The 16,364-nt window shown below is 40.1% G+C and overlaps 1 protein-coding gene across 1 annotated transcript in view; it reads left to right on the forward strand.

The window, feature by feature from the left end:
- The window catches only part of MTHFD1L (methylenetetrahydrofolate dehydrogenase (NADP+ dependent) 1-like), a 241,094-nt gene that overhangs the window by 56,168 nt on the left and 168,562 nt on the right, over positions 1 to 16,364 (forward strand). The window contains exons 12-13 of the mRNA XM_006874349.1: positions 9,254 to 9,390; positions 11,344 to 11,390. Of these exons, the coding sequence (XP_006874411.1) occupies positions 9,254 to 9,390; positions 11,344 to 11,390 (184 nt within the window). The remainder of the gene's footprint in view (positions 1 to 9,253; positions 9,391 to 11,343; positions 11,391 to 16,364) is intronic.

The following is a 16,364-nucleotide window of genomic DNA, read 5'->3' on the forward strand; positions in this document are numbered from 1 at the left end:
TTCCTTATTTTTCTCAACTCCATTATATAGTGCTTTGATACATTTTATAATCATTTTTCTGAATTCCTTCTCAGGCATTTCCAAAGCCTGCCCATCTTCTAGTATGGCATGTGGGTCTACTTCCATCTCATTTGCCTCAGTCACTTTATCTCATTTCTGGACATGTGCAGATATGATCATCTGTTTCTGTTTTTTTTTTTTTTTTTTTTTTTGTAGGGGGGGGCATATTCAGGAGTTATCTGTGGCTTTAATGCTTAGATGAGTGTATGTTTTGGGGTTTTTTATGCTTTCTGATTGCCTCCAGGTAGACGTGATCAGGAGATGGGCTTCCCTTTTTCACTCTTCTTCTCCAGAAATTTAAAGATGCCACTGTTGCTTGTTGATACGTAACTCAGTATTTCATTTTCAACTTATTTCCTTTTTAGTCTGCCTGCCCACTCCACAATCCCTGTTCAGGCCTTTTTCCTAGTGATAAACAATTCAGGGCTGGCTGTGGCTGTTTTGAATTGCCGATTGGTTTTAAGTGGAAACTATTCATTTAACTTTGGAGGAGATCCATGTGCATGCATAGTAGAACCCTCCAGGGGTGGGAGTGGGGTGCCAATTTGCTCAGGAATCGTCTCTAGTCACCTGAATGGAGGTGCACAGTGAGAGACCAATGAACAGATACAAAAAAAAAAGAGTGTCCACACTTCTATCTCTGTAGCTCTGTCAAGGGTCTGTGGCTGCTGTGATCCTTCCCCCGCTTGGGAAGCAGCTTCAGAGCAGCTGAGCATCTTGAATTAGAAAGCAGTGGATTTCTTGCTTCTGCTACAAATTCCCCTGGCTATTTCCCTTCTAACCTTCTAAATATTCCTTTATATGTGGTTCAGAGTTCTGGCACCATCCCCTGAGCCTGCTTGGTCTGGTATTCTATGTTGTTGCTGACGGAGCTGCTCACTGCACATTCACCCTCTCCGCCATCTTGTTTGTTCTCTATTCAGAAGATGGTGTTTTAAGAAGGAGGAGTCAAGTAGTCATTTTTCTCATTAATTGACAGGTTTGCATGTCAATATTGGAAATAAACACAAGTTTTATACATGGCCCTACCCTCTGGTGGGAACTTTACAGCCACATCAAGAACTGTGATGATGGATTTAGTTATCAAGTTCCTAACTGAAAGGATGGCTCTTTGAACTTTCGCAGTGGCTCAGTATGAGAAGGACCTGGTAATCTGCCTCCTTAAAGATTACAGCGTAGAAAATCCTATAGGTCAGTTTGTCTGTCCCTACTGAGTCACAATCAGCTCGGTGGATCTTAACAACAAAACCAAACCTCTGGCAGTGTTCTCAGCTTCCTAACTTGAAGTCAGGCTTGGCCTTGAGCTGACGCAGGATCACAGCCAAGCATCCTTCCATACCGGGTAGAACATTCTCTCACACTCTTCCTTGGCTGGCATTACTCTGTGTAAGTGAACCAAAGAAGAGATGCTGTATGTTGTAGATAGAGGTGAAAATTAGGCACAAGATCTCAACTGAGGATTTAACTCTGAGTGAGTCACACTTCTCGTCAGGAATTTGTGGTTCAAGTTCCCTCAATTGACAACCTTTGCAAGAAAATTGTGGTCCTTTTTCCAGCATTAAAAAAAGAAAGCCATGAATTGTGGGATTTGGAGAGATGTGTATGAATTTGTGTGGCTCTGTAGGATCAACACTGGTGTCCAAGGTGGGTTTGAACTGCAAAATCAGCAGTTCAAACTCACCAGCTTCTCCTCAGAAAATATAGAGGGTCGCTATGAGTCAGAATTGACTTGACAGCACTTAAAAACACTTAGCTACAACAACATACATCTGTAGCAAAACTTAAAGATGTTTGGAAAACATATACCACATATGGGAGATGTGGCAGTCTGCTTCTGTAAATATTAAAACCCTGGAAACTCTGGGGGTAAGTTGTACTCTGTCCTATAGAATTGCAATCAATTCCATGACACTGGGGGTTTTGCCGTTTGCGGTCTATAAGAAACTATAAACTCCCTCCCGTCCACAGCACAACAAATGATGTTTTTTGTTTTTTTAGCCTGTAAGTGGAATCAACTCACTAATAATGGGTTAGCTGTGTTTGGAAGCTGCCTTCAGTATAAATCTTGGTGCTTGGTGTTAGTTTACAACACAATCATTAATAATCTAAAATGATGAATCAACCCAAAATCATAGTCACTTCCATATTTTGATTTTTGATCCATTTAGCCATGGAAAAACGACATTCTTAAACCACTATATGCACTGTTGCCACTTATTTAGAGATAAGTGATCCCTTCTGGAAGTTTTTTTCATTCTGAAAATGATACTGCCTTGTTGTATTAAAATGCAGGACATAGAGAAAAGTAGAAGAAAGAGAAAAACAAAATTCTTCACTACGCACAGTGTTAAATTAAAAGTATTAATATTTCCTCCAGGGTTTTATTTATGCATCCATCCTGTTTTACACATTTGAGATTCATGCTCTGAACACCATTTTGTGTCCTGCTTGTTTCTCTGAACACAGAACATAAATCTTTTCCCAAATTTTAGAAAAATTCAAAGACCCAAGTACTTTTTCAATAAGCATAAATAACAACACACTTGTTTTAAGTTTTGAATTTGTGTATAAATGTCGTCGTCTTAGGATATCAACAGTAGGATTGAAATATAAAACAATGGGATTAAAAAAAAAAATCTTGTACTGTTAATAACCCAAATGTAGAACAGATTAATTTTATTAAAAAAGCTCTTCTTCAAACTTAAGGCTTTCTTGTTCAGTCAGAATCATCTGTATTTCATCAGCTACACTTCTCGTGGTATTTACACCTCCACGTCACTTTATTTGCTTTGCCTGACAAAATGAAAAGTACTGGGAATTGTTCAGGGAAATATGCCAAAAGAATTTTAGGGACTCTGGAGTTTTACATATTTTCCCAGTTACTCTAATGAGAAGGAATTCTGTTGAGAACTCGGCTCCGTGTGCAACTGCGGGGGCTGCTGAGCGTGCACACGATGTAACCTACTGCTTTCTATGCAGAAGTTTCTAGAATCTCTCTGAGTTATGTGGACAGAGTTGTATTTTGGGACAGTATAAAAATAACCTTTAGGACTTTTTGCCTCCCTGCCTTGAGTAACTATTTAGGTATCTGTGAGGTTTTCCTTTATTTGTACTACTTGCAGAATAGAACAGATATATTTAGAAGAAACTGCTACAGATAGGGCCTTTGGATGATGAATCATAGGCTTTTTGTCAGATAATAGAATATGTAATCATTGTTGCTGTTGTTAAGTGCTGTCGAGTCGGTTCCAACCCATAACGACTCTGTATAGGGTTTCTGAGGAGCTGCTGGTGAACTTGAATCCCCAACATAGAGGTTCAAACCAACTCCGCCGTCCAGCACATTAACCCACAGCGCCACACCAGGACTTTATGTATTAATAGTAACCTCCCAAATCATGAAGATGACTAGGTGTGAAATATATCCAACTCTTTACTAAAGAAACTTTTATATGGGGGTTTGACCAAGTACATACATTTTTAAAGTTAATACTTTTAGGTAACACATTGCAATCATTGTTTGTAAAAGGATATAAAAAGAGAATTTTGTAGAGACATTTTCAAATAAACTCATTTTACTTTGTTTAGTTATTTACCCCCTACTCCTTCCCAAACAATACACCTGAAACCCTGTATTCAAATTAGGGCAGACTGGAGGGCTGAGACACTAGATAAAATTTTTGGTGCTTTCTAATATATTCCAATATATTAGGGAAACAAATATTGAAAGTAGGTTTCATGTCAAGTTTTTCTAAATAGATGGTTTACATACAGAAAACAGTTTACTTTTGATATGTTTGAGAGCACGTTCCATCCTTAGAGCTATTATTAAGATTCCAAAATCTTATCCGCATAATTCAATGACTTGTTACCTTTTTTGATACCTACCACACACACAACACACATACACATACATACACACAAGGGCGGAAAATTCGTTATTGTTCAATTTCATTTTTACACATAATTTTTCAAACCCTTCATATATAGATTCATCTTGTTTTTTTCTTTCTTTTGTTTTTTAATGTTGTTACAGTATTTTATTTGCATATTTTAGCTTGGGCCACTACAGTAGTAAATGTCGTGGTTGGACTAAAAAGATGGTCCTACCCATCATTTTGAAAATGAGTTTTTGATTGGGGAAATAAGAAAATTCCTGTGTTCCTTTCGGAACATTAATCATTGAGACCAGATGAAAATGTTTGTAACAATGCTCTTTCCCTAGCTACACTTCGAGACATCCCAAAGACTAGGTTCAAAAATAAAGTCAGTGTGGGATTCGTAACCCTAGGGTGACTGAGGATTGGTTGCATGTCTCTTACTTCTTTCTTCTTGCTGTTCGAGGCGGTGAGTTGGAGGTCATGGTTAGATCCATGGTTGGTAGCAGTAATACCGTTAAACAAGATCCTGGATTTGGAGAACAGTTTTACTTCTCTCTGCATAATCAGTCTCCTCATCTTTTGATCCAAACTTCTTACTGATTGTTTCCAGTTGATCAGTGAGTACGGCAATGGATTTTTACTGTGTTGCCGTTGTTAGGTGCTGCTTACTTGGTTCGGACTCATAGCGACCTTATGTACTAATTCAAAACCGACACAAAACACTACCCTCTCTTGCTTCATCCTCACGATTGTGGTATTTCAGCCCACTGTTGTAGCCTCTGTGTTAATCTCTACCTCATTAGGGGGGTTCTCCCTCTTTTTCGCTGTCCCTTCATTTTATCAAGCATGATGTCCTTCTCCAGGGACTGGTCCTTCCTGATGTCCAAAGTATGTCTTAGAAAATAAGTCATTCCGCTGCCGCCTAGTTTTGCTTGTCTGTACCCTGGACAAGTGACAAGAATACAAGGAGAATAGGTACCATCTGTTACCTAAGCGAGCTCACAGCCTGGTTGGAGAGAGATGTGTCAGAAAGCTGTCACAATGCTATTTGATGAGTCATATAGTAAACTTATCAGATACCAGGGAGGGAGCAGGTAATCAGCTCAGAGAACTTGAGGACGGTAATGAGAAAAGAAGAGGAAAAAAACGAAAAAAAACCCCCAACAACCCTGCATTCCATCTCCATAAACTAGAAACTCTTAGAAAAAGAAATTAGGTTAATGTGCTATTGCTGTTTTTCTTAGTCAGCTTGATATTTGAAATCCGAGCTAAGGATCCTGGGAGGAGAGATAAACCAAATTTTGATACCAAATGCAAGAATGAGGCAAAACAAAGTTTTTATCATCGCTCTCTTTTTATTGCACCTAATAAATACTTCCTACTCTCAGAGTCTTCTAAATTGTATAAGTTGGCCGAAAGCTGAGCAGGACTGTGTTTCTAATTAAGACTTGGCTGGTGAGCTGAAGTTGGAGGAGGTCATCTTGGGTGTGTCAGCTTTTGGCTTTCTCCAGCAGCTCTGCAGCTTGTCCTTGGGAATGGGAATGTAAGTCTTCATGTCACACAGCCCAAGGACACTTACTGCTTATTCATTTGCCAAGAGTGAGGACTTTGCAGATTTAAATATCTAGTGTGGAACTTAGACTTTGCTGTTGGGTACGTTTTTCTTTATAAAGTGGTAAGACTGTGGTGTCTGTGGCTCTTCAACTGTTTAAATTCACATTGTAACTCAGAAAGCAGAACGTTGACTGAAACACCTTATGTAACTACTAGAGTCTGCGTGTTGACCACACTCAGTAGATGAGGCATTTAGATGGAGACAGAGGTGACTGTTAGACCAGAGTCAGGAGGGACCAATCCCTGGAAAAGGATATCCTTTTTGGTAATGTGGACGGTCAGAGAAAAAGAGGAAGACCCCCAACAAGATGGATTGGCACAGTGGCAGCAACACTGGGCTCAAGCTTAGCAACAATTGTGAGATTGGCTTGGGATCAGGCAGTGTTTCGTTCTATGGTGCAAAGGATCGTTATGAATCAGTGCTGACTTGATGGCACCTAACAACTGCACCCTCAATTTTATGTGACTGTCTTTTATTTACTCACCGGTTCTCAACTCAGATACTGCTTCTTCCAGGAGATGAACACCTTCCCTGAAGCTCCAAATCTGTTGAGGTCTCCTTTTGTTCCTATTGAAAAACTTTTTACTGTGAATTGAGTGAAAGTTTACAGAGCAGATCATCAATTTTACATTCAGCGATTCATACATTTTGTTTCATTTCAGTGATTGCAGTCCCCTCCACGCAACATCAATGATTCCACTTCCTCCCCATGATTCTTGTTTCCATTCCACTTTCTTCGCAACCTTTCTGAATTTTGTCCTTAGGTAAATACTTCCCTTTTGATCTTGAATGGTTGACCATTCCATGGTGTACCATACCTCAGTAGTGTTGTCCTCACTACTGCTTGGCTGAAAGTTGACACACAAGTGAGAGTTCCATTCCAGACTTGAAGGGTGACCAAGGGGGCCTAGTCTTGGGTCTTTCTGTCCAGTATACCTGGTATATATATATACACACACACACACACAAACTTTATACATTTTGTGTATATGTGTATATATATGTATATATAAATATATACAAACTTTATATATTATGTGTATATATATATGTGTGTGTGTGTATATTTATACATATATACATATATATAAGGAGCTCTGGTAGCATAGTGGTTACGAATCGGGCGGCTAACCTGAAGGTCGGCAGTTCGAAGATACCAGTGGTTCTGCGGGAGAAAGAGAAGGCGTTCTGCTCCCGTAAAGATTTACAGCCTCGGAAACCCTGTGCGTGCAGGGTCACTATGAGTCGGAACTGACTCCACGGTACTTAACAACAACAACAACAAATATACATATATATAATGTATAAAATTTGTGATTTGTTCCACATTTTCTCACTCTACTCTTGACCTTTTCAAGGAGTTCTGGTAGTATAGTGGTTAGGAGTCGGGCTGCTAACCTCAAGGTCGGCAGTTTGAAACAACCAGCATTTCTGCGGGAGAAAGATGAGGTGTTCTGCTCCCGTAAAGATTTACAGCCTCGGAAACCCTGTGCAGGGTCACTATGAGTTAGAACTGAGTCCATGGTACTTAACAACAACAACAACAACAACAACAGCTCTTGACCTTCTAAAGTGCTCCCTTTCAGAGCAGTTGGTAGTGCTAGCCAGACACTGTCTAGTTCTGGTTTCAGAGTCATGGAGACTGATGTTCACGTGTTCCATTAGTTCATTGGATTAATTGATTCCAAGCATTAAATTTCCTTTCTAGGTGCTCCCAGAATGCTAAGTGTCTGATTTCCCCTGACCTGATATTCATCACATTCATTGTAATTGCTGATTTATGTGTCTATATCTCCCATTAGTAGTAAGCTCTGAGAGGGTGGAGACAGACGCTGACGTCATCATTGTGCCCCCCAAGTGTAGTAGGGTGCCTGTTAAGTGATTGAGTGATTGATTGTGTTGCAGTTGGAGCTAATTAGGGGTGATGATGTGGCTAAGGCATCTCATCACTAGGTTTGGTAGGTCTGAGAATGATTACCAGTTTTGTTGTGGTTGAATAAGTGTCTTAGACAACCGGACTCATGCCGTCTAACTCATAGAAGACCAAAATATAAAGTCAAATGCCAAGTTTTAAAAGTTGCTGCGACAGTGGTTTTTATGCGCAATTTTATGGCACCTTTCTTGGCTCTGTCTTCATTACTTATTATACTTTTACATTATGAACACATGCATATTTGATTTTATAGGGTGTGGTAGTTAACAGAAAGCTCCTATGGGCAGAGGTTGTCTCTTTAGTGTACTAATGGGCTTTGGACTAAATCTTTTCAAGTATTTGAAAGACTGTTGTGTGATTAGGGATTAGGCTTAGTGTATCTCCCAAGAATAAGGAAGCCACTGGAGTGCAGTTGTCCTCTTTAGACCAAAGAAACCTCTAACTGGATGCTGCCTGGGAACGACTGGAAATAATCAGAGGTCTGGAGTTCTTGAGGGCAGTGACAGCTCAGTGGTAGGGTCCCAGACAGGAAACCCTGGTGGTTTGTCAGCCAGCGTATCTCATGCATGCTTAGCACCCATCGGAGGCTTGCATGCTGTTACAATCTAACAGCCTTCATCAGTGTTTCCAGACTAAAGGCTTGCATGCTGTTACAATCTAACAGCCTTCATCAGTGTTTCCAGACTAAAATGGACTAGGAAGAAAACCTTGGTCTTCGGATTCCAGAAATCATCCAGTGAAAACCCTATGGATTGCAGAGGTCTGATCTACCACCCTTCATGGGGTGGTAGACCTTTCAGTGATAATGGGGTAACTTAACCATGAGTTGGCGGCTACTTGAGGGCAGCCAGCAACAATGAGCTCCTTTCTACCTTGGACTATGTTCAGACACTGGGACAAGCACTGAGCAGGGATATGTAGAAGGAGGTGAATGAGCAGTGACTTGAGGGTCTGTGTGGCGCTGTGGGCTAATGCGTCAGACAGCAGAGTCATCTGAACTGCAAGGTCGGTGGTTCAAGCTCACCAGTTGTATAGGGTTTCCTTGGAAACCCTACAGGGTTGCTATGGGTCAGAATCGACTCGATAGCACTTAACAACAACAACCCACATTATACCCAGTATACTACAGAGGGAAAAGTTCTGCCTTGCCCTCCAGTGAGAAATAGCATATTTAAACCTTGACTCTTTCTTCTTGATTTATTATCATGTGATGAGTTTAATGATTTAAACCATTTGGATAGATAACTCCTTGCCGTGTCCTGGCATTAATAATGTTATTAGCATCACTGCCTAAGTACTTTCCTCTTTGGTCCTCTTGGTAAAGGCGTATCTCTTTCTTGAACTTTAGCTTAAGAATGGCCTGTCTGGTGTGGGTAGACCATAATAGTTCAAGAACATTGAATTTTTATATGTATTTGGTTTTATTGCTTCAGGTTGATTTTTCATAGGTGATCTGAAATAATACCTCATTCTAAAATCCACTGAATAATTCAGTTTTCCTTTGCTTATTATGGTCTATTCAACAGACACCACATTCTTAAGCTGGGTAGTGCAGACAGTTTGTCCGGACTGCTAACCTACAGGCTGGTGATTCCAACCCATGTAGTGTTACCATGGGAGATAGGGTTTGTTCATAAGGCCTGGAAAATCTTAGAAGTTCTACTCTGTAACACCTGGGGTCACCATGATTTGAAATTGACATGATGGCAACACCACCATCCAGGAAACTTTATTAAATTTTCGGTTTTTTTCCCTTTAAATCAGGATCACGCCCACCCCGCTTGGCGAAGGGAAAAGCACAGTTACAATTGGGCTTGTTCAGGCCCTGACTGCACACCTCAACGTCAACTCCTTTGCTTGCCTGAGGCAGCCTTCTCAGGGACCAACATTTGGAGTCAAAGGTACTGCATTTGATAACAAGTCTTCTTTTCAGAGCAACATTTTAGGGAGGACGTTTTAAGAAAAGCATCACCAACAGATAAGGAGTTCAAGCTGTTTAGGGGCCCTGGTGCATGTCTTCTCTACTCACTTCTACCTCTCCAGTACATGGAGGTTGTCCCAATTTCATCCTCCGGATGGGGAGAGAAGTAGAGGGACCCGAATGGGGGTTCTGTGAGGCTCATTGCAACAGTGGCCTGGCTCTTGCATGGTACTCCTGACTTGGTGGGAGCCCTCTATTCCATCTCTATCTTCTTTGCCAAGAAGTTTGAAACTCTGCCATTTGTACTTATGGTCTCTCTTCCCAGCACAGTGAAAGGTCTGGCCATCTAAACAGAGACCCTTTAGGTCTTATGTGGGGCCTTGGAACTTCTTTGGAGAGCTTGGATGAAATTCTTGTTGGCTGCAGTCAGACGATATCTGGGACCTTGTACGCTCATTACTCTTCCTTCATTGATTTAGTATCTTGAAATCATTCTTTAGCTCACTCTACAATAGCATTTGTTGCTACAATTATTGCTTGTTCCTGGCATGCCATGCTTTTTAATAGTATGTAAGTTTTACTATTATGAATATTAATAACTTCTTACTCTTAGAATGCCATACATTATGTTGTGGGAGGAACACGAGTCTTGGAGTGAGAGGACCGAGGTTTTCTTTATGGTTGTGTCTCGTACTGCTGTGTGACCTTTAGGCAATCACAACTTCTCTGAGCTGCATGTATGAAAGTGAGACCTAAGTGGTGGTTGTAGACTCAGAGAAGATAGCACATAAACAGCAAGGTAATCATAAAATGATATGCACTTGATAGGTATCATTATTGCTTTAGGAAAGAGAAGTTTAGGGTGTCATGTAACTGTAACAAACTATTTACCCTATCAGCATTGTTCATATGCACAAGTCAGTGATATGAATTATGTGTATTATGTTAGTCAGTCATTCCTATCACCATTAGCAGAAGCTCTGTGTCTCCTAAGCAGCGTCCCCTAACCAGTATTCATTGCAGCATTGTTTACAGAAGCTAAAACGTAGAACCAGCCTAAATGCACAATAGATGAATGGGGACATAAAGGAGCTCTGCTAGCATAGTGGTTACGAATCAGGCTGCGAACCTCAAGGTCAGCAGTTCGAAACTACCAGCTATTCTGCGGGAGAAAGATAAGGCTTGCTGCTCCGGTAAAGATTTACAGCCTCGGAAACCCTGTATAGGGTCGCTATGAGTCGGAACTGACTCCACAGCACATAACCACAACCACCATGGAATTTTCTTTAGCCATGAAGAGACATTAAGCATTGATTGATACCGCAATATGGATAAACCTTGAAACATTATCAGAGTGAAATAGACAAATAATGAGTGAAATAGACAAATAATGTATGATCTAGCTTATGTGAAATACTCAGTACAGGCCTGTGTATGCAGCACACAAGAATTAAAGAAGTCTTTTTAATATCATAACTTTAATATCTTGGGGGGATATGAATCTTAATTATATTATTTAACAATTATATTAAATCTAAATCTAAATCTATACAGGTATCTCCAATACATTGAAATCTGTGATTTGCTATGTGAGATGTTTATCAAGTAGCTATGAGATGGCCGTTTTAAAACTTAAATGCGTGTACAGTTTAGATAAGGCACAGCCACATAAATTTGACAATACGTAATGAAATAATCTCTGATCTTGACACCTGTTTTGAAGTGATGACATTTATTGTTATTTTTTACCTTTTTCAAAAAACAAACTAGGAACAGAAGTCCTTCAATGGCATAGACGGACGGACAGAAACAGTTTCATGTCGCCTTGGGTGTATTTGCCTCCTTGTTGGGTTTAGGGTACTGTGGCCCTCGTGTTGTATCTGTCCTGTGTAACTGTCCTCGGTAACACGTCTCAAATTGTTCTGTTGCGCAGGAGGTGCTGCAGGTGGCGGGTACGCCCAGGTCATCCCCATGGAGGAGGTAAGCGTGTGGCCTCTTCCCTCCTAGAACACTTTACCCATAGTTCCAAAGTTTGAAAGGCTCTGAAAGCCAAAACTGTTTGCCTCGTTTGATGGCAGAACCTGTCTATAGTTAAGAGCTATGCTGGGATTTTGTTTATGCCACTTGACATGACTATTCAGATCTTTTGCTACAGAAAGATTATTTTTCTTAGATCAGATGAGATTGGACATGTTCAGGGTGGTATGGCTGTAGACAGAAACGTTGCTTTTAGTAAATGTGTACTGACTTACACCCTGTTGGCTGCGTTTTATAAAAACATGTTCTATATACACACGGAGACATACATGTATACATACATACAAAGGGCCTTCAATAAGTTCATGAAAAAAAGGAATGAAAAGATACTGGAATTTTTCCCCACAAAATATTTAAAATCCCCTTCTTACATAAATCATAATGCCTCTCCAATTACTAAAAAAATTCTGAATCCCAAAGCCCATCTGGCCTTACTTGTTCTAGATATCAGGTGGTTATACTGCTAAACTCCGGAAGGTGTGAACACTTCACTTCTCTAGATAAAGACTCCAGGATGAAATATTTACAAAGAATCATGGACAGAAAGAGTCAATGGTCTTGGTTCTGATTTCTCTTAAGAACGGTGCATCCTTACTGACCACTTCCTTGTCTGCCATGTGTAAGCAGCTACTAGCTCTCATCAGTTTTACTCTTAGTTCACATCCTAAGAAGTCTTCCTAAAACCCAAGTCTAAGTAGGCCACCTCCTCGTGCCCTTTGCTTGGCTCCCTTCCCCATGGGTGAGGTGCTTGTGTGTGGCTCCTACTTGTCTCTCCAGTCTCATCTTCTCTCTGGCCTCCTCCTGTGTCCCCTTGCACCATGGCAAGCTTTTCTATGTGCCTGGAATGTCCTCTTCCTTTCCTGTCCTCCCTCTCAACTCATTCTTCTGAGTTCTAGTCCACTAATACTGTGTGGGTTTACCTCAGTCTGGTTTAGTTGGCTGTGATGTGAGTTAGAGGGAGGTCTTTCTTGGGGTTCCAGGCTCAGCTACTCGCAGAGTATGAGAGCTTAGTAGGAGCTCACGTGCAAACATTTGTTGGCTTTACTGAAGGAAGTGGAGCAGTCTTAACCAATGGAAGTCTGAGACAGGGAAGGGAAAGGGAAGGATTGAAAATAGGCTCATCTTTAAATATCTGTGGTCGGAGTGAGAAAGAGTAGGCTTGGGATTGAGATGGGACTGATGACCCACTGTTGGGTGGCTTTGGCCATGTGGGTTGGGTGGACTTCCTAATAGTAGACAAGTGGACCACATATAACAAGGCCGTTTGGTTTTTGATGTCTTCTTCATCTCTGTATGTCCAGCGTTTAATACTTGATATTGAACCAGGCATTTTCTGGCTGAGTATCTAATGAGAAACGTTGAATTAGTAAATATTCAACATATAAAGGAGCTCCGGTAGCGTAGTGGTTACGCTTCCGGCTGCTAACCTCATTTGAAACTACCAGCCGTTCCACGGGAGAAGGATGAGGACTTTCACTCCCATAAAGATTTACAGCCTCGGAAACCTTATGCAGGGCCACTATGAGTCAGAACTGACTCCACCACACACTACATCTTGTAAAAATCTTAGCATCAGCTGCATATGGACTAAGGAATTTAAAGTGTTATACCGAGATTGAAGGATGAGTAAGGAGCCAGCCATGGAAGGGTATTCCAGGCAGCTGATCCACTTGTGGTGAAGTTCCGGGGTAGGAAGGGGCGTGACCTCCTCAGGGAACTAGGAGAACACCAGTGGGGCAGGGGAAGGAGAAATGGGCAGGGGCCAGGTCTTTCAGGCTCCTGCAGGCTGGGGTTAGTTTTATTTGATGTGTTAGTACCTGAAGGGATCCTGATAGGGAAGTAACATGATGCCAGTTGGGTTTTATAAGATTGACCATTCAGCCGTCTGTGTGGAGACCAGAGTGGACTTGGGTATGGCAAGAACCCAGGGAAAAGATGGCAGTGGCTTGACCCTGCATGATGGTAATGAGAATGGAAAAATGATGAGGGATTTAAGACTTGTCACTGACTAGGTTAGAGGTGCAGATGAGAGAAGGAGCATACTCAAGGGTGATGATTCTGGGCTGAGCAATTCTGGGGTGAACTGGAGAACTAGAGGAGTCATACGTTTGAGGTTGTTGTGATGATGAACAGTTTAACCGGTTGGAAAACAAGGCCCGTTTGGGGCCTTAGTCATCCAAGTGGACACCAAGGAGACAATAGGAAAGGACAACTTATATCCCAATTGTAAAATTGCTAAAGGGTTCAAGAGAAACATCAGTAAAAAAACAATAACTGACCAGCAAATGTTCATCTTTAATAATACACAACTCTTCATTAAAACCCCTCCCTACCAATAAGCATTCTACTTGTCAAGTTTATCAACTTGAATTTGTTTTTTAAACTTTTAAATGTGAATGAGTGAAGGTTTACAGAGCAGATCATCCGTTTTACATTCAACAAATCCTATAATTTGCTTCATTACAATGACTGCAGTCCCTTCCATGTACCATCAGTTAACAGTTGTTAAGTGCTGTCTAGTAGGATTCAATGCATAGTGACCCTAAATAGGGTTTCTGAGGAGCAGCTGCTGGCTGTCAACCACTTTACCTCTATTTCCTTTAACTCTTGAACTCTCTTCCTGTGCTACCTTCATCTTTCCTCTGCCAACCTCCTGCTTGTTGTATATTGTCTGCCCCATCGTTCATGTTAACATGTGTCTACTCTCTAGCCTGTAAAAATATAGAAAAGGAATAAAATCCCCAATTCATTTATGACGCCAGCATAACCCTGATACCAAAACCACGCAAAGACATCACTAAAAAAGAGTTACAGACTAATATCCCTCATCAGCATAGATGTAAACACTTTCATCAAAATCCTAGCCAATATTATCCAATACTATATTAAAATAATAATGCATCATGACCAAGTGGGATTCATACCAGGTATACAGGGAATGTTCAGTATTATAAAAATAATCAATGACTGAACCACATAAGTAAAAGAAAGTTAAAAAGAAATTATATGATTGTATCAATTGAGGCAGAATAGGTATTTGACAAAATCTAACAATTTATTCCTGATAAGAACACTCAGCAAAATAAGTAGACAAGGGAAATTCATTAACATAACTAAGGACATATATGCAAACCCAACAGCCAACAGTGAGAAACTGAAGCCATTCCCCTGAGAATAAATCTAACCAGAGAATCCAAAGACCTGTACAAAGAAAACTACAAGAAAATAATGAGACCTATAGAAATGGAGGACTATATCCTTCTTGGGGATAGGAAGGCTTACCATTGTGAAAATGTCAACACTACCCAAAGGAATCTATAGATACAATGCAATCCCAATCCAGATTCCAACATAATTTTTTAAAGAGATGAATAAATAAATCACTAACTTAATATGGAAAAGAAAGAGACACTGGATAAGGAAAGCATTATTAAAAAAGAACAAAGTAGCAGGCTTCTCACTTCCTAATCTTAAAACCTACTATACAGCCACAGTAGTCAAACCAGACTGGTACCAATACAATAAAAGACAGAGATGAATGGAACAGAGTCGAGAATCCATATGTGAATTCATCTGTCTTAGTTGATCTTTGACAAAGGGCCAGAATGCATTAAATAGATAATAGATAGTCCTTCAAAAAATGGTGCTGGCAAAACTGGAAATCTATTTGCAGAAAAATGAAACAAGACTCATATCTAACCGGATACAAAAAAAAATGAACTCAACATGAATTAAAAGCTTAACTGTACAACCTAGAATTATAAAGATCATCAATGAAAAAATAGGGACAAACTTAGGGGCTTTGCTACATGACAAATACACTATGAAACAACTGGAAACACAAGACCAAATAGATGACCTCCTAATGTTTAGACAGTTATGTTCATCAGAAGTTTTTATCAAAAGTTAAAAGAACCCACAGGGAAAAAATTGTTTTACAACGACATATTAGACAAAGGACTACTCTCCAAAACTTATGGAACAAAGAATCCAATTAAAACATGGGCAGAGGACATGAAGACAACTCACCAACAAACACATTCAGGCAACCAACCAACATAATGAAGAAAAGTTCACGATCATTAACCATTGTTAAGTGGTTGTTAAGTGCCCTCAAGATGGTTCCTATTCACAGTTACCCTGCATGGATTTCCAAGGAGCAGCTGGTGAGCTTCAACTGCTGACCTTACTGTTCAAACTGACCTTGCAGTCCAGCGCATTAACCTGCAGCACCACACCAGGACTTCTAGCCATAAGAGAGATGCAAATCAAAACAACAATGAGGTATCATTTTACTGCAACAAAGTTCAAAACTGCAGATAACAACAAATGCTGGTGAGGGTGTGGAAAGACTGGACCCATCATCCACTGCTGATGGGCCTGTAAAATGGTATAAACATGGTGGAAGGCAGTAATACACTTTATCAAAAAAGAAACAGGAATACCATATGACCCAATAATCCCTCTATTTTCAAGAAATAAAAACTGTAACATGGCTAGATACTAAAAGGAGTACACATGCGTGTCCATTGGAGCACTATTCATAACACTACCAAGATGGAGATGTCTTAAATTCCTATCAACAGAAGCATGCTTAAACAAACTTTTGTACATACACAGTAGAATAGTCTGCAATGTTGAGGAGTAGTGATGAACCTGGAGGACATTATGCTGAGGGAAATTAGTCAATCACAAAAGGACAAATATTATATAAAACCAAAGTTAAAAAAAAAAATTTTTAAAGATAGTAATATCTAAGGTCTGCTAAGAGAAATCGTAATACTTTTGTACAAACACTGGGAAAGTATAAAATATTAGGGACTATCAGTCCACTTTTTAAAATTTTGTGAAACAGTCATATACATTTTTCATATTTTATAAGTTATAAAACAGTTTTTACATGAAAATACAAAAAAA

The sequence above is a fragment of the Chrysochloris asiatica genome, unplaced genomic scaffold (assembly GCF_000296735.1).
Source record: "Chrysochloris asiatica unplaced genomic scaffold, ChrAsi1.0 scaffold00271, whole genome shotgun sequence".
In the NCBI taxonomy this organism is placed as follows: Eukaryota; Metazoa; Chordata; class Mammalia; order Afrosoricida; family Chrysochloridae; genus Chrysochloris; species Chrysochloris asiatica.